Below are 19,607 nucleotides of genomic sequence, written 5' to 3' on the forward strand. Positions count from 1 at the left end.
CCTCCCATAGTTGATTGTTTGCTTCAGCTGCACTACCATGGACTAAAATGCTCCAGGAAATTATAGAGTAATATAGAGAAAAAAAATATACACAGGTGTATGAAATAATATAAAGTTAAAAATTCATTTGTCTTTTAATATACATGTACAGATATATGTACAAACACATACACATTTGGAAAAGTCTTATATAAAAAGTTTGTGTATCAGTGTTTTGTATGTTTTGACTCAGTGTCGACAGATCTTGCTAAAAAAAAAAAACAAAGCCCATAAAAGACTCAAAGCCTAATGCGTTATCTTTGAAATGAGCCACACACCAAAATATTGCGACCTGCAGTGTGTACGTAGTCAGTGGAGTTCTTTTATACATGCATTGCTTCATTCTTACTTTATTTTTCTCTAGGATACTGGCAATTGTTGTTGTGTTGATCATTTTCACAATCCCAAAAGTGATATTGTCTGCCAGCACACTGTCCCTAATTTCCCTGTTTTTTATTGCTTTGTTGGCAAATGCCATGTTATTGGAGTTTGTGGTTAAAAGAATACAGAAAACACCAAAATTGGATGAAAAGCTGTGAACTGGCTATTGCTTTTAATGAACAAACAAAACATAAATCTCCTTAGAGAAGAAACATAGCAAGCACTGAATGTGAATTATGTTACATCTTTTGTGTATGTTGAATGATTTGAAGGTAAGGAGTATCATCAAAGAAGAAAGAGTTCCTTTTTTAGACAAAATAAATTTAGGTGGAATTTGATCAGTCCCTTTAGTGATAATTATAATGAAACATCAACAGTAACACTCAAATGACAATTACATTATAGATAAAAATGGAATAACACTTCATTTATTGATCATTTGTTACATAGAATATACATCATATGTATGTACTTTTACATTCAAAAAGACAAACAAAGAATACAATGGAAAAATTACCTCTAAAAAAATCTAGTCTGTAATCGGTTACTTTATTTGAAATTCGCTCCTAATATATTTGGTACTAAAAGTGATTTATTTAGCATAACTGATTTGTTGACCGCATTATACTTCTATATGACCTCAACATGTTCTTTACCAACTAGTAATGGCAACTCAGACTGAATAATGGACTCCAGGCCAATTAAAAATGAATCAATATTGATAATTCAGTGAATCGTTTTCAAGTATTTCTGATTGGATTCAATCGTACAGCCTAGAAGTTCTCATAGTGGTGAACAAAATGTGTCTGGTCACGTTTGTTCATTTGCTGGCAGGCCTTCTCCACATTCTTGGTCAGACCAGGAGGACCGCAGCTAAACACGCCGATCTTCTCCACCTTTGACAAGGAAACATCACCAGTGGTGTACGTGAGGTTGATATCACTGTCAATATGATCTAATTTAATGACTCATTTACCAAAATGACTCCTTTAACAAGATCCCATATGAATCACAAATATTTACTGATACAGGAAGATTTAGAAAAATGCAACAGTTAAGGCCCTACAACTGTAAAGATAACTATAACAATAAGGATAACTATAATGATAACTATAAGACGATAACGATAACTTTAACTATAACCATTACGATAAAGATAACTACAATGATAACTATAACTTTGACAATAAATATAACTATAGCAATAGCTATAAATATGATAATTATAAAGATAACTATAATGATAAAGATAACTATAACTATAGAGATAACTGTAACGATAAAGATAACTTTAATCATGATAACCATAACAATGACGATAACTATAACAATAACAACAACGGTAACAAAAACAAACAGTAACTATAACCATAACAATAGCAACGTAACTAATAAAATAACTAACAATAACTATAAATATAACTATAAGGAAAACTGTAACGATAAAGATAATTTTAACAATAACCATAACGATAAAGATAACTATAACAATAACTACAAAGATAACCACAAAAAGAACTTTAACAATAACTATAAGTTATAGTTATCGTTAAAGTTATTTTTGTGGTTATCGTTGTAGTTATTATAGCAAAAAACTATACTATAACAAAAAAGAAAACTATAATGATAACTATAAAGATAACTTTGATGATAAAGATAACAATAACTATAACAATAAAGATGACTATAATGATAAATATAGCTATAACGATAACAAAAACTATAATAATGACTATAACGATAAAGATAACTATAACGATAACAATAAAGGTAATTATAACCAAAGCAAAAAAGATAACCATAATGAAAAATATAACTAAAGACTACTATACGGATGACTATTTTAGCATCCACGACAATACACAATAATCTACTATTATTATTATAAGCACATGCTTCAGTTTTGTCATCTCCCAGTTTAAATGCTCAGGCTTTTTTTTTAATCCGATGGATTCTGATTGGCTGTCAATGTTTTACCGTTCATCAGCTGAAAAAAGTGATTGTAAAAGTGACTCCAGTGATATTGTTCCTCTGTGTCGTTATTGTTGGGGTGTAAACTTTCCTATTCTCATAGAACTAGAATGATTATTAAAAACGTTATAATTATCGTTATAGTTAGCATTTTTGGTGGAGTTTAACAGTAAAGTGCTTGCATGCATAGATGCAAATTATTTGGCTTCTGACCTCTGGATGAACTTCCTGTAGTGAGCTGAGAAAATCCAAAAAGGGTGGGCGGCCGAAGTGTGTGACGGAGCGCAGGCCGGTGAACAGACTCTTGTTCCACACCTTCTGAAAGTGCCGCTCACAGACATACTTGACAAAAGAGAGAGAGAGAGAGGTGATTGATTTTACACCCAACCATAACTTCATATCAGTTAACCTGCTTTTAATTTCATAACAGTAGTTCAATGGAACTTACAGCAACCATATAAACCAATAATACCTAATTTCATTCTCATATAAACAACGGATTTACCAACATGGTGGTGCGGAGATCGAATTTCTCAGCCAGCTGTGTGATGTAGATGTGCACTGACACCAGCTCCTGAGAGTCCATGTCCTCCACCTCTCTTATGATGTCAGACACCCACTCGAACTGACGCTGAGTCCGTGTCACCCAAATAAAGTACACCTGGATTTAGAGCACACGTTAAGGATATATTTATTAATTATAGGACATTAAAAAGTATTTTTCAAAGGCTGTGTTGTACCTTTTTGCAGTGAAATTTGAACTTGACTGAAGATTTGAACACCAAATCTTTTAAGATGGAAGCGAAGGGTGTGACTCCAATCCCAGCACCCACCAAAACTGACACCTCATAGTCTGTCCACTCCTGATGACCCTCCCCAAACGGCCCGTCCAGATACAGCTGTGGAGATACAGCAGGGTCATTCATTCATGCCAAGGAACATAAAAGCTGTGTATATATATATATATATGATAAATTAATGCATTCAGGTTTATCTACATCTATATGATCCAAACACAAACTGTTTATCCTTGCCTTTGGATATCCTCCAAGCTCCTGGAGATTCTCAGGGGTGTAGGCCTCTCGGAGTTTGCTGGTCCAGGGTCCCACTGCACGGATGTGAAGGCTGAGGGTCTCCTCATGTGGTGCGGAGGTCAGGGTGAAAGGATGATACTCATCTGTAACCAGCGCCAGGCATGCGATACGTACCCACTGTCCCGAGCGGTAGACAAAACCTTGTGGACGCTTAAACTCCAGGTAAGTTACATCTGTCAGTTCAGAGAAATTGAGAATCGGGTTATCAGTGCTACTAGTCCACTTTAGAAATTCTACTATAAATAACTTTGCCAGTGCATGCCAACTAACTCTCATTAGAGTTTAAGTAGACTGCTTATTTTTATTATATTTATGTTATTTTAAGGTTATGTTATTTTAAGTTCATATGTACATGCAAAGTTACTTATAGTGAGTGTTGGGGGTAAAGCATTGCAAGTAACAAAAATTATGTAATCAGATTACTTTTCAAATAACTAGTAAAGTAACACATTACTTGTAAATTTACAATAATATATTTACAATAATATATATTAAAAAAGTAATGCAAGACACCAGTTGCCAAAAACAAAACTTATATATATATAAAATATTTTTCTTTTCTTTTTTTTGCTATTAAAATAAACAAGCAAGCCCAGCTCAAGTGACAAAGAGTAATGCAACATTAACGTAATGTATTACTTCCCATTAAAAGCAACTACCGCAAGTAACACAATTAGTTACTTTTTTATGGTGTAACACAATATCGTAATGCATTACTTTTCAAAGAAACTTTCCTCAACGTTGCTTATAGTAAATAGAATGATCAGTGCTAGCAGTCTACTAATAATGCTCATAGTTGACATGCAGTTGCAAAGCTACTTATATTTAATGGAATATCTAAAGTGGACTATTGAAATAAACTGTTACCCAATTGGTGATTTTAGACAACATTTAATTTTAAAATCAATAAAGTGACTCCTGGATTTGCCTCGAGACTCTTGTTCTGAAATGCTGTATTATTTTACAGCCAGAGCAATTAGAAGTGAACACTTTACAGCACATGAGACACCACTGTGTGCTCAGGCCCTTGAAGAGCGCTGTGCTGAATTTGCTGAGCGTATTGTCTACCTGAGGGCAGCAGCTCGGCTTTCAACACTGGGATCTCCACCTTGTTCCTGTTGAGGCTGATGAGCTTGTCCAGGAGGAAGAGGAGGCCCGGGGGGATCAGGTAGATGTGGAAGCGGGGCTCCTGGAGGAGGGCGTAGCTGCCGTGGATCACTGTCTGCCAAATGAGATGAGAGAGACGTCAGTATTCACAGTTCCTGTGGCCAATGTGCTGACCAGCTGACCAGACATGTAACTTTCAAAACAAAACAAAACAAAACAAATGGCTGAGAACAATCATATTGTTGTTTTGAAATAAAGACAAAAAAAACAACATACAATTTTTTTTCATCATTTCTTTTAATTTCAAAATTGGAAAACATTTTTTATTTTTTTTTAAACAAAAACTGTAAAGAAGTATTCTAATGAATCTTTTATGGATCTTACTATCTGAATTTCAACTGTATTAGTTTTTCTTAGTACATAATACTGAAGCTGAAACACCAATAAATCTCATAAATGAATAGGTGTTTTTTTCCTTTACCAGGACATAGACGAGTACATATAGGTGGTGTGTGATCCAGAATCCTCTAAAGCTGATGCGTCTGAAATAGCGTGAGGCGAAGACATACATAAAGGCAAAAATCAACAGCAAAAGAACCCCAGTGAGACCTGAAAGAGAAACAAAACAAAGCTACAGCAAACACACATCTAGAAAAGTAATATACTGACTCTAGAAATGTAGTACTGAATATATCCGAACAACATTGAATGAGCAGCTGTACCAGGAACTGTCTTGAAAAACCAGAAGGTCCATTTCATTGGAAGCTCAGACCTAGAATTGATCAACATACAGAATTTTAGACAAGGCTCCTGCACTAACAGAGATTCCTAGCTAACAAACATATGCTCTAAAAATGCTTTATGTTCCCATTAAGTTTGAAAATTTATATTTCTGGATGTTCTCTGAACATTCAAAACATCCAGTTCTGGTTACATGAACATTTGGTCATTTTGTCAAACATTATGGAAACGTTACTTTGGAATGTTACTCTGAACCTGAAACCATCACCATATATGTACATATATATACACAGTACACACACACACACACACACACACACACACACACACACACATATATATATATATATATATATATATATATATATATATATATGTGTGTGTATATCTCAAGATTAATTGTATTAATTACCCATTGTTGGAGAACACTCTAGGAAACAGGCAGGCAAGAATACTGAGTTCACTGATGCAGAAAACATAAACGTTGACCACATGCCCCAAACTGTGAACAACTGGCACCAAAGAAAAAAATAAAAAAAACATAAATAAAAAAAAGTGATATGATTGCTGTATAGCACATCACTTTGAGGAAACGTTACAATGCAATGGAACTTTGAACCCTGGCTACTTAATGCGTCAATTGAAAATCACATATGTTATAAACTGCACAAATATCTCTTGACATGCAAAGTATTAAAACATAAACACGATGATGTAAGATTCTAATGACTCATATCTATAGTAAAAAAAAATTGAGAGGGCACATAAGGAAGTTCTAGTATTAATAGATGGCATTTTGTACGTAGAGCAAATGTTTCTCTTCTGACCTGAGAGGACGACAGCAGTCATAGCCATGTGACGGTGAAGGTCGATGGCCGCATCGAATGGGATGTATCTGTTGAGAAAAGTCTCTCTGCACATGGTTATCAGGTTACGGCACACAGTGAGGAGCATGTAGGGAAACAGGAAGGAGATTGCAGCCGCAGAACCGCGAGACACGAGCACACCTACCATGGAGGTCTCTGGGATGCCACTGGCATGGGCCTGTAAACCATAATCTACAAACATTGCTATTGGTTTGCAACTATTAGTGAGGATCTCCAGTGTTAAAAAATAGGGACAATTCAACATGATCACAATAAATCAAATCAGGCATTAAATATGCACAATACAATGTTCAGAGATGAAAAGAGAGAAAATAATGGGACACTTACAATAGCATCTTTCCAGTGCTAGTCCAGCTGTGATCCCGTATATAATGACTATGCAAATGATATGTCTTCTGTAGTTTTCTATGAAGCGTTTGACCTGCTGGATGCATTGCTGCACTGCGTTCCTGTTGTAGCGCTCTCTCCGAGGCCTCACGTACACTTTAGGGTTGTTTTGTTCAATTCTAACAAGGGAAACAGAACATATTCCGCTTTAATTAGGGTGGCTTGACAGAAACAACATTTCTTTATTGCTCAAACTTGGGTTGAGCATTTTAACTAACTGGATAGACAGACAAATGGATAATTATCTAACTAGACAGAGAAATAGCCAGTTAGTTAACCCAAGATGTGAGAAAAAATAAATAGAAAGGCAGTCAGATTGACTAACTACACAGAAAGACATGTCAATAAATAAATAACTAATTAGACAAGACGGGTGGATAATTAACTAACTAGACCGAAGGGGGCAAGATAAATAACATAAAAACTATATAGAAAAACAGCCAAATGCATGACTTATTATACAAACAGTTAAAATAACCAACATACAGACGTGTGGACAAATAAATAATTGGACAGAAAGACAGTCAGTTAGATAACTAACTAATTAGATAGACTGACAGGTGTATGGCTAAATAACTAAATATCTAACTAACCAGACAGAAAGACAGCAAGAGAGGTAACAAATTATACAGGCAGACAGACTACTAATCAACTATTTATCTGTCTATCCAATTGTATGTCTAGTTAGTTATCTATATGCTTGTCTGCAGTCCTGGAGGGCCACTATCCTGCACAGTTAAGCGTCAGCTTGCCTGGAAGTTTCTAGTATACTTAATAAGACCTTGATTAGCTGGTTCACATGTGTTTAATTGGGGTTGGAACTGAACTCTGCAGGACACCGGGCCTCCAGGAGGAGGATTGGACACGCCTGGTCTAGTTAGTTATTTATTAGTAATGTATCATAGTAACAACCTTCCAAACATCTACATCTGAGAACCGTCACACACAAGTCATCAACAATCAACATTCATAATATGTAAAAGTCTAGTTATTTCTGCTTCTGCATTACTAGCCAGTTTAATTTTGTCACAGTCAACTAAAAATGATGACGTTCAAAGCGAAACCTGACCAATATAACGTCACAGAATGGCATCACTTCCCACAAATACTGATTGCCACATTTCTCAATAGCCAACAAATGATGGGTTTCACAAAGGCTTAAATCTAACACCTAGCTGAATTCCTAATGACCATACATGTCAGAACATGTTTCGTAATGAACACATGCTCTAAAATGACCATGACAGAGATATTATCCATAAATGCAGTGGTTCTCAATTTCAGTCCTCGCAACCCACCGCTCTGCACATTTTGCATGCATCTCTTGTCACTTCAGACATTTGTTCTATTTGACCATAAGTGCACTACGAAGTGGACTTTATAGGAAATTCCGCCATGATTCCAGTAAGAATGGAGTGTATAATGAATGTTGAATGTTTCGAAGTGAAGTAAACTTCAACGTACTTCTTGTGCTCAGGGAGTGGGGAACAGTGAATGCTGTGTACGGACCATTGCAATCAGAACACAGTTCATGAATGGAATTCTCTCTAACGAGCTGATTATCTGAATCAGGTGTGTTAAATAAAAGAGAGCTCGTGGTGGGGTGGTGGCACTAGGACTGAAATTGAGAACCACTGCATTAACATCTCACTTCTTGGTCCGTCTTTGACGAAGTTCCTGATCTTGCTCCCCCTCGTGCCTGTGAGTAAGCTCTTCCACTGTTGAAGGACTGCAAAAGAAATAAAAAACAACTTAGCTATATTACTGTTATTCTTTTTTTGTGTGTCAAATGGGTTTTATGTTATAATTTTTTTTCTTTACCTATTTTTCTTAATGAAAGATACTCGCTGTTGTCTGGCTATTTTTTTCTTACCAAGTACTTCCATGCCTGCGAATACAGGAACAACAGTTACAAAGTAAAATGCCACTATATTGAGTGAATTAATAAATATAGACATGGAAGATTAGACCATGACCTTTAATACTGAGCTGAGCTGAATGGTCTCGCAGCAGAAGGTGAAAGTCCTCCCAGGAGAAGCAATCTTTGTTGTAAAGACCAGCTGCCTGAAGCATAGCTGCTATACCATCATCAGCCTGACTCTTAGATAGAGCACTTTCAGAGATATCAATGAAAGATCTGTACAAGACAAGAAGAATGTGACAAGCAGAAAAATTTAATCTGATTTATAAAAGTATATATATAAACACTTTTGTTCTCTACAAGGCTCAAAAAATATCAGAAACGACCTGAGTAAGAAAGTGAACTCTTCCTTGGACAAGAAGCCATCTCCTTTAATGTCATGCATTGAAAACAAAAGCTTAGACTTCTCCTCAGGAGTACCTGGATTTGAGAGCAAAAACACTCTATCACTCTTATCAACACAAAATAGTAACACCATTACACTGTAAAACTGTAACATTCTAACAATTAAGTTTACTTTGTAACATTGTAATGCCGCAAAATTGTACAACTGTAACATTCTAACAACGTAAGGTTACTTTGTAACATAGTAATGCCGCAAAATTTTGTAAAACTGAAAATTCTAACAAAATAAGGTTACTTTGTAACATTGTAAAAAATGTATACCTGTAACATTCTAACAATGTAACAAGGTAACTTTGTAACATTGTAAAATCAGAAAACTAACATTGTAACATAAAACACTGTAAAATTGTAACATCCTAACAAGTTAACTTCATAGCACTGTAACATCTTAATTATGTAACATAAGAACACAGTAACACTTTAAATTGTAAAACTGTAATATTCTAAAAACATAAAAGGTAAGTTTGTAGCATTGTAACATTACAATATTGTAACATAACAGCCTTCTTACATCAAAACACTGTAAAACTGTATAACTATAATATCCTAACAATGCAACAAGGCGACTTTGTAGCATTGTGACATTAATAAACTTTAACACTCTAAAATTGTAAGAACATAACACTGTAAAATTGTAAAACTGGAACATCCTCACAAAGTAAGGTCGCTAAATTGTAACATTTTAATCCCACAGAATTGTATAACTGTAACATTCTAACAAGGTAACTTTGTAACACTGTAAAATCATAAAACTAACACTGTAACATCCTAATAGCACAGTTACATCTTAACTATGTAACATCAGAACACTGTAACGCTGTAAAATGTAAAACTGTAATATTATAACAATATAATAAGGTAAGTTTACAGCATTGTAACATTATAATATTGTAACATAACAGCCCTCTAACATCAAAACTATATAAAATTGTATAATATCCTAACAATGTAACAAGGCAACTTTTTAGCACTGTGACATCATTAAACCGTAACACTGTAATGTTGTATCAACAAAAAAAACTCTAAAATTGAAGGCTGTAACATCCTAAAATTGTAAGAAGTTAACTTAGTAGCATCTTAACACTGTAATATCAAAACATTCTTACATGGAAATACTAAAATTGTAAAACTGCAACATCCTAACAACGTACAGTAACTTTGTAGCAATGTAACATTGTAGCATTCAAACATTCTAACATCGTAACACTGTAAAACTGTAAAATCCTAACATAACAAGGTAAACCTCTAGCATTGTAACATCACAGCATTGTAACACTGTGACTTGGTAGTATTTTTAAATGGTGACAACAACATATATTGAAACAATGAACAGCAATAAAAAAGATTTTAACAACCTCACCTTTCATGAAAATGACAATAACATCCAGGAACTCCTGAAACGAAAGGTATCCATTACCATCCTTGTCAGCCAGTGTGAACATGGACTCTACAAAGAGCGAGTCAGGCTTCAGACCGAGCACACTGGCGAATTCAACTCGTGTGAGCTCACACTGTAATGCTTCTCTGGTTCTATTGCTCAAGTCTCCTGCATCACTTTTATCAATGTCCAAGACCTGGAGTCAAAAAACACATGGAAGATGCTACCTCTCAACTTTGTGACACTTTGCCAGTGGAATGAAAACACAATGACCTTGTAGACATACAGTATAAAGAGAGAACAGAAACACATACCTTTGAAAAAGCGTGCTTGAAAAATGTCTCCACAATCTTTTCCCTCTGTGTTCTGGTCACTGCATCTCTAAGAAGCTCTTTCTCACTCATTTCAATCACGGTCAGATTCTGAATTCTTCCCTCCAGCTCAGAGCGCAGGTGACCCAGGAACTTTGACCTCTGTCCACCATCCTCAAAGAACAAAACCTTTTGGACAGAAATCTGACAACTTAATGTCTCATTGAGAATCAGTTGAATGATAACATCAGAATAAACTACAAAATGCCTACCATATCATACTCTTTGGGGATCTTCAAGAGCAGAGCACGATGCTGATGGTCATTGGATATTAACACATTCAGGTGGACTTGATTGCTCATGCTGTGAGAACTGAGAAGAGAGCTGTTTTCATCAAAGGTCTGGAATACTTTATTCTCGTTGAACGCAAGTGTAACTTGTTGAGGTGCTGCATTGTGCCCCAACCACTCTTTGGCTGAATAAATATAGTAAAATGAAGTTAATAAACTCATCTTCACTGGCATTTCAGACGAATGTGACACTGCAGGTGATGTTACTGACCAATAGTTTCATGTGCAGGTTTCTTGTCTGTTGTAGAACCTCTGAGCTTCTTTTGGAATCGTTTGTATCTGGCTGTCCGGACACGAGCAACTACACAAGCTACTATGTAGCTTACTGTTGAGAGATCAGAAAGTTGTCACAGTGACGTGTGTTGAAAAATGATTGGGTGGCATATACACCCTGGCAAAAACTCTTTGTTTTAACTAGCAAGAAACTTGTGGCAATTTTGTGGCAACCCTTGAAAGTGACGTATTTGATTGTAATAAATTATCCAATAAATTATTTCACTTCAATAGAAGAATAACATTTCAAGATTTTTTGGAGGGGTAAGTGTGCAGTGGAGTAACCAGTACATGATCAGTAGAGTAGTATCGTGTATAAATAAGGTCCAGTTGGTTGCCTGATTTGTGTGTTGCAGTAGATGACACTCTTTTGAGATTAAAAGAGGCAAGCAGAGTGTGGAAATCAGCATACAGAGGTTTATCTAGGTGGATGGGATGTTGAAATCTCCAAACATAACTATGGGGGTACCATTCTCAGGAAAGGTTGAGAGCAGCACATTTTATTCATCCAAAAAGTTACCTAGTGGTCCTGGGGGTCGATAGACAACTAAAAAATCTATTTTAAGAGGGTAGGTAACAGTAACTGAATGAGATTCAAAGGAGTATATATATATATGAATGACACTGACCAACTGGAAACAGGAAAAGTACCACCACCGTTACTCCAAAACCAGCTTTGCTGCTGTTGTCAAAGTAACTCATAGTGGAAGCCTTTGTGCAGGGGTGTAGATCAGAGGCTCTGATTGGCTGAGGCTGGGGGCAGGGATCACCTGCACAAAAAGCCCAATATAAACACATCATGATTTATAATATTATTTTTTGTGGAATATGTTGGTGCATCTTGGTTGCTTCTTACCGTTCACCCAGAAGAATACATTCTTTTGAATGTCACCCTCCTCCGCACTAGTAACGTCCAGAAGGACATCATGAAATGTGGTGTTACGTATGGCTTGGATCTCCTCTTCAGTGAACAAGCTGAGATGAAGGATATCTTTCAGTGTTCAGTGTGCTCATCATCTGACCAAACTGACATGGCTGTTTTTTTTTAAAGTAATCATCAAATAAAAATCTCGCACCCATTTTGTATGTTCTCAAACCAGAAGCGATCAGCGTTCCTTATGCGCTCAAACTGGTCCAGGATGATGGTGGAAAACACTGGACCTGGTCCTTCCTGGGATTCTAGCAGGCCTCCCACAAAAAGCTCAAGTCTGGAGGTATCATTCTCATACAACTCTACAAGCTCCCTTAATAACTAAATCAAAGAAACAGTTGAACATTACAAACTAGATTTTTGCAATATCTGAACAATAAGAGGTTGGGTGATTCTGGATATTGTTATTGAGAGATTCTTGCTGATGGCTGTAGCAGCACCTGTGTGTTATACAGTTTAGGGTTGATCTCGTCCCAGCTGTTGACAGGCAGCATGTTGAGGCTCTCTCTGATCTGGTTATAACTGGGCAGCCCAAAATCACGCCCCCTCTGGATGGTCAAAGCAGCTGCATCAGAGCGCGAGAACCGCAAGGGGCCGTACATGTAGTCTAATGGAAAAAAGGAATGGAGAAGATGTGTTAAACAGCAGATGTTCTTATTGTCATTAAATGAACTGAAAGAAAAAGCAACCTCTCAAATCCTCCACAATAACGTTGTCCTCTCGCTCAGCGATCTGAGAAGCCATGCCCATTATTAGCTCATCTACATCCTGACTGGACTTCAGGTTTGGATTCTAAAACATTTATATAATTTGATTAAATTAAAATAGTTTCTACATTTCATTATGTGTCTGTGTGTGTGTGTTTGTGTGTGTATACATATATATAATAAAGACATTCTTGGGACAAAAACAGTCAAAATTATAGTTAAGCCACCATGTTTGAAATGTAATAATAATCCAAAAAACCTCTGTCTATCATGACTCACATTTCGGTTCCAGAAGGTGTTGCATAAACGCAGGGCAGGAGATTTACTTGCGTCGCTGTTCATAGCACTTTTGTAGTGACATGTCCTGTTTCTGAATCCCCAAAATCACATTTCAACACAATTTTAGATACAATAGAGGAATTTATACGTACACTACCATTTGAAAGTTTGGGATCAGTTATATATATGTACAATACTGTCCAAAAGTCTTAGGCTACTAGTATTATACTAGACTCAATCCAGAAGAACTGTGGCAATGTCTCCAAAACACAAGAAACCTCCCTGCAAAGCTACCTGAAAAATAATGCACAAGTGCTTCTAGGACAAACGTTTTTTTTTAACGCATAGTGTGGTCATGTTGATTTAATATAGTTAAGTTAATAGAAATTCATTAATAAAATCTATTTATATGATTATTTTTTGATGGCATCCCCACTCCACAGCATTTTTACACAAATGCCTAAAACTTTGCACAGTACTGTAGATTTGCAGGATTCTTGAAGCGTTTTGGAGACATGGCCACAGTTCTTCTGAATTGAGTCTGTCTCAGTTTGTTCTGTTTCTTCATGTTATTCCAGACAGACTGATGATGATGAGATCAGATCTCTGTGTGGAGCACTGGCTGCTGTCAGACTCCTTGTGCAAACAAAAATCTCACTGGATTATTACATTTAATGGTAAAAGTAATGTTTGGAAATGTAAACTGATATTTCCTACTGACACACTAAAGCAAAACATAGAAATATACAGTACAGACCAAAAGTTTGGCCACACCTTCTCATTCAAAGAGTTTTCTTTATTTTCAAGGAGAGTGATGGGGTGCTGGGCCAGATGACCTGGCCTCCACAGTCACCAGACCTGAACCCAATCGAGATGGTTTAGGGGTGAGCTGGACTGCAGACAGAAGGCAAAAGGGCCAACAAGTGCTAAGCATCTCTCGGGGAACTCCTTCAAGACTGTTGGAAGACCATTTCAGGTGACTACCTCTTGAAGCTCATCAAGAGAATGCCAAGAGTGTGCAAAGCAGTAATCAAAGCAAAAGGTGGCTACTTTGAAGAACCTAGAATATGACATATTTTCAGTTGTTTCACACTTTTTTGTTATGTATATAATTCCATATATAATTCCACATGTGTTAATTCATAGTTTTGATGCCTTCAGTGTGAATCTACAATTTTCATAGTCATGAAAATAAAGAAAACTCTTTGAATGAGAAGGTGTGTCCAAACTTTTGGTCTGTACTGTATATATATATATATATATATATATACACACACACACACACACAAACATGTTACTATATATATTAACAGAAAGTCGTTAGTGTTAATGTTACAATGTCAACATGTTACATGTACAACGTTAATGTCATGGGATTTCTAAGTTTTACAAAAGTGATTTGAGCAGTGTACCTTTTATATACACCAGGTGGTGCAAGAGTCAGTCCAAACCTCACAGCAGCAGCTTCAAACTCAGCAGAGATCCCAGGATCAACATATTTCTGATAACCTGCAAAAAAGACGGTGCTGTGTGATTCAGCTCATTTTTTATATTCCATTATCAGCTCATATTTTCACTAACCACTGTTAAGCCTACAGTACTGCCCTCAGCAGAAAGGACATACAGTACTTGGCAACCTGCAATCACGTACGTAGACGCCAACGACATGCTGTCAACTGCAAAGCCAACTGCATTTTACACAAGCCATGAGAGAGATTTTAACAGACCACAGATTAGTCTCGTGTAGCCAAATGTTTGACCCGCAGCATAAAGTCTGCTCACAGCTGCATATAATCGTCCACCTAAACAGGAAGAGACCATCTGACCCACATAAATCATTTTGTTCAATATATCACAATAATAGACAAATAATTTTATATTTGTTTATTATCATTAAGTATTTTACTATGTATGTCACCTAAAATTTTATTGTAAATTTGCATCTCAAACGTAAAAAAAAAAAATTACTATTTTGATTTATTTAGATTTTTTAAAGAAGTAATTTATTACTTAAAAGTTAAAAGTAAAAGAAGTTGAAACCTGTATCAAAATGCAATTGGTTATATTAATAGAAATTATAAATATCAAATAATTATTATTATTAATAAGCGCGAACATGCATATGAGTGGAAGTGAATGAAAATCTGATTGTAGTGTGACCTTCAGACGGTCAGAGAGCGGACTGTGGTCAGTGGGTGTGCCGCCTGAGACAAACCACAGATTACAGGAGCATGTCCACATTCAAAACACACACACGCACGCACGCACACACACACACACACACACACACACACACAGTTTCACCTGGATAGGAAGTCACTGGAGTTCCCAGATAGGCCGGCAGCCACTCATAGAATGCTATATTCTGAGGAAAGATCCATCATCAAATCAGAAATAAGACTGATCTATCATTATATTTTTCAAAGTGTTCAAAGGAGATTCTAATGGAAGGAAAACTGCCCCGTTTCATGAAGTGAGTCAGTAATAGAGCACTATCTGCTTTACCTGAAATGTGGCAATAACCCTTTTTCGGGCATTTTGGAAAAGCTCTTCATCTGACCAAGAGGGGTGTTCCTCGTGCAGTTTGGAGGCCAGGTAATTGTGGTAACGAAACCAAATAATTCCCTCAGTGACCGTAAAGATGTTCTCATTGGCCCAGGCATTCCCAAACTCTGAGAACACAAAACCCGCAGCTGAAAACAATGTAACAATGTACTAATGTACTTTATTTTTTTTTATACAAGTACTAAAATAATGCAAAATGAAAAATCACTCTGTTCTGTATCATGTACTTTTGTACTTTATTACTTAATGTTTTGCCATCTGTGGAGCCATTTACAAGAGGAAGATAGATTGAAGATTATTTTAAAACAATGATGGTCTATTGGTGTCACATATGAGCATTTTAGCAAACACATGCTCATGCAAAAGGATTGAGGAAAAAGGAATTATTGCAACAATAACACTCTGATGTTTATTTAATTATGCATTTAATCACTAATTAATTCATTCATTTTTATTTGTTTTTGAGCATTTCTTTTTTATTTTTATTATTTAAATTTTGATTTATTTATTTATATAGCCATTTATGTATTGTTCAGTCACAAAATTCCTTGATTAGCCATGTAACTACTGATCATGTGGTCATAAATAAATAAATGTACTATAACTTAAAGTATCACTCCATATGTTACCGTAGAGCTCCTGTGAGCCAGGGCTGGTGCTTGGGTCCGGCGCGCTCCACATGAGGTAACCGCTGCTGCTGCGCCGGGGCATGTCCTGTGAGGCACCTGACGCCAGCAGTCCTTTGGAAAACGTTCTCAAGGCATCGCACCATGAGCTGGACGATCCATAGATGGAGCTGCCATCCATCCATGCTGTCACGTGATTCACCTGAAATTAATTTGGGTAGATCAAAAACTAAGCAGGTCTATTATAAATCCCATACAGTCTACAGTGGCTACATACGCACCTGTGTGCGAGGACTGTTAGGACTTTTGCCCGTGCTCAGATCCCACTCTGCTCTCTGGAACTGAAGCAGGACCGGTTGTGAAGAGTTGGAGCCAAAGACAGGATCTTCTTTTTGGACTTTAATATGCATGAACTCAGGTGGGCAACCAGGTCTTCGTGATTCTGAGATCTCAGACCACACATGGTAACCTAGTGTGATAATAAAGAGTTGCCATCATAAGGAATCAAATTCTCCTTGATCCGTTATTAAAATAAGTCACTATTAGGAAAACATCTACTGAAATCCTTGAACTTAAAAGGGTTTAAAATTCTTAATAGAATAACAGTGAGTAGGACTGAACCATCTGAAAGAGTTCACAGCTTGGGCAGCAAAACTCACTTTCAGACACCTGACAGTAACTCCAATTTGGAATGAACCAAAATACCGGCAAATTTGATCCTATGATGCTGGTTTTGCCAACTCATTCAGCACTACTCATAACAGTCACTGAACTGAGGAAACAAATACAACCTTAAACTGAAACCAACTGTCCGAAAGAATCTGTTTGCTTAAAATAATACAATTTTCCCATTTGCCTGAGACTGTGGATTACCTCTAATGTTGTAAATAACATTTAGTTTCTTGCACAGATCAATCGTTTCGCTTCATAAGACCTCAATATCTCATCAGGAGCCACTGGTATTAATTTTGTGTTCCCTGATTTGCGTTGTAATAATGGCCTTCTGAAGTGAATTGATGCATTTGTGTAGGAATATATCCATATTTAAAACTTAAGAATCAGTCATCTCTAGCTTCTGCCAACTATCGTAATTGAAAATTACAAAAATCGTAAATTTGTATTTTTATTGGGTGAACTATCACTTTAAGGTAAACTACACTCAATAAGCCTTTTCTGGACATTTATTTAAATGATGTGACACTATTATTTCAGGGCTGGCTCTTCAATCAACAGGTTACACCTTGTTTAAATGAAAGCATCACTCACCGAAGGCCACAGAGAGAACGCTTCTGTTCCTGTAGGACATGAGACCAGATTGGCCACTCATCGCTATGTTGCTTATCTGGCGGGGGTTTGGCAGGTGCGGTTCCTGTCGGGGCAGATAAACGCCATCTGTGTACTGCGCCGGAAGGAGTCGGACCAGTGCTGCATCTGTAGGGACAATATCCTGATGTTCCCTTCTTCTTCTTTTTTTTTAAACATAAAAGAAGTATGAATTCACTCACCTGCAGCCCCTCGATCGTGATCTGCCAAATTATTGTACCAACCATCATACCTTTGAACTTCCCAGGTAATGGCAGAATTGGCACCTGTTTGGTTCAAGATCAAAGGAACTTTGGCAACACTATAATAAATAAGTGTGAATCCTCATATAATGTTAGTAAATGATGAATTCATTTATTCCATGCACATTTCAGCTGTGCTTAAAATATACTTAAGATTTATCTAGGATTCAAAATCCAACTTACATCCTAAAATGTCCCTCAAAAAAAAAAAAAAAAAAAAAAAAAATCAATACAAGAACAGTTAAGATGAAAAAATAAATAAATATTCAAGATTAAAGAAAAAAAAAAAGCTATTTTGTGTCAATGAGACTTTTTGCCACTACTTTTTTATATTTTGAATAACCTTGACTGAAGTAGTTTATTGAAACGCTTCACAGTAATTTTCATGAATAACAAGAACTCATATTAGCATGTTACATTAACACATTTAGTGAATAGTGTAGGCTATATTGAGTATTCAAACAGCTGGAAATTCATGTGTTTTCATATATGTACATAGTGAGGATCAAAAGTCTGAGACCACTAAAAAAATACTGTAATTTCTCTAATTAAAACTGCATTAAAAAAAATTGAGAGGACAGTTACACTGAAAATAATAAAAATTATAATAAAGTTATGCACATTGGTTCACATTTATTAAAAATAATTTTTATAATTTCAAAATGATAGCTAGATATTATAATAATAATAACTTCCACAAGAAAATACTATTTTAGTCTTTTTACTTGAAAATTTCACATTAAATGCAATGCTACTTGTAATTTCTTTGTAACTGCAATTTCTGAGTGAAAATGGTTTCTATTTCACTATTTTTTTTCGTGTAGAAAGATCAGAAAGACAGACTTTACTCACCAGTAGCTTGACAGAGAACAGACAGTGCAGTTAAAGTCTTCAAGAGTAGCTCACACAAACCCATTCTTGCAGACCAATGAAGCACTTCACCTGAACTACAGAAAATTGCCGTGTGTTCAAGCAGACACAACCTTCCTTTAAGACTGACAAATCCGGGACTTTAGAGCAAACATTAAGCCAATTAAAGTGAAAATACAGTCACGCCTGTCTAGAGAATAGCAGAACTCACCTGTCTGTCCGCGAATAGACCAGAAGGCAGCGAAAATCAAAGGAAGAGTCCGACCCACATCCACACCTGCCTGTTTCACATTGGGTTTATGTTGAAGGGCTGGTCTTGAGCGGTTGACACCTCTCTTTGGGAATACCAATCAATGCAAATCAAAGCTTTTATTAGGAAGTGCGATCGTTTAAAAGATGAGCGCCGAGAGGATCATCCTATTTCCAGGACACATATTTCCCCGTGTTGTTTCGCGGCTCTCGTTGCGTCCACAGGTGAGTTGCAATGCGGCATTGTCCGTGGGTATTGATTTCCAAATGTCTATCAAGTAACATCCAGTTCTGTCAGACTATGAAGGAAGATCCGATGTCCTTTGATGTACGGTTATCAAAGTATCCTCATTCACGTTAACAATCACCTGAAGGTGCGCTTACCTGGACCGGTTACCTGAGCGGGATCATTTGCATTATAACGGACTGCTGTATGAGTGGCGTTTTCCAGCTAAAGCTAGAGCGCGAATTTCACTTGGCGATATATCGTCAAAAATCGTCTCGAGTAGGGGTACTTCAAAGGTATATCGGCCCTCCTGAAAGTCACTGTATAATTCGCACATTAGACTG

General features: G+C 36.5%; 1 protein-coding gene across 1 annotated transcript; it reads right to left on the reverse strand.

The window, feature by feature from the left end:
• Nucleotides 1-821: 821 nt before the first annotated feature.
• On the reverse strand, nucleotides 822-19,445 carry LOC132133674 (dual oxidase 1-like). Its single transcript, XM_059546575.1, has 33 exons — nucleotides 18,771-19,445; nucleotides 17,859-17,942; nucleotides 17,620-17,784; nucleotides 16,635-16,822; nucleotides 16,357-16,555; nucleotides 15,668-15,834; nucleotides 15,467-15,527; nucleotides 14,575-14,671; nucleotides 13,163-13,253; nucleotides 12,866-12,968; nucleotides 12,617-12,783; nucleotides 12,322-12,497; nucleotides 12,102-12,220; nucleotides 11,875-12,015; nucleotides 11,184-11,297; nucleotides 10,895-11,097; nucleotides 10,626-10,811; nucleotides 10,294-10,507; nucleotides 8,855-8,948; nucleotides 8,584-8,744; nucleotides 8,429-8,495; nucleotides 8,259-8,336; nucleotides 6,548-6,726; nucleotides 6,161-6,391; nucleotides 5,746-5,845; nucleotides 5,315-5,364; nucleotides 5,074-5,201; nucleotides 4,554-4,707; nucleotides 3,426-3,658; nucleotides 3,132-3,290; nucleotides 2,897-3,052; nucleotides 2,605-2,733; nucleotides 822-1,316 (listed from the first exon to the last, which is right to left on the reverse strand). The coding sequence occupies exons 1-33, from the start codon at nucleotides 18,832-18,834 to the stop codon at nucleotides 1,194-1,196; spliced, it is 4,581 nt and encodes a 1,526-aa protein (XP_059402558.1). The 5' UTR covers nucleotides 18,835-19,445; the 3' UTR covers nucleotides 822-1,193.
• Nucleotides 19,446-19,607: the final 162 nt, after the last annotated feature.

Source organism: Carassius carassius, chromosome 50 (assembly GCF_963082965.1).
Source record: "Carassius carassius chromosome 50, fCarCar2.1, whole genome shotgun sequence".
Lineage (NCBI taxonomy): Eukaryota > Metazoa > Chordata > Actinopteri > Cypriniformes > Cyprinidae > Carassius > Carassius carassius.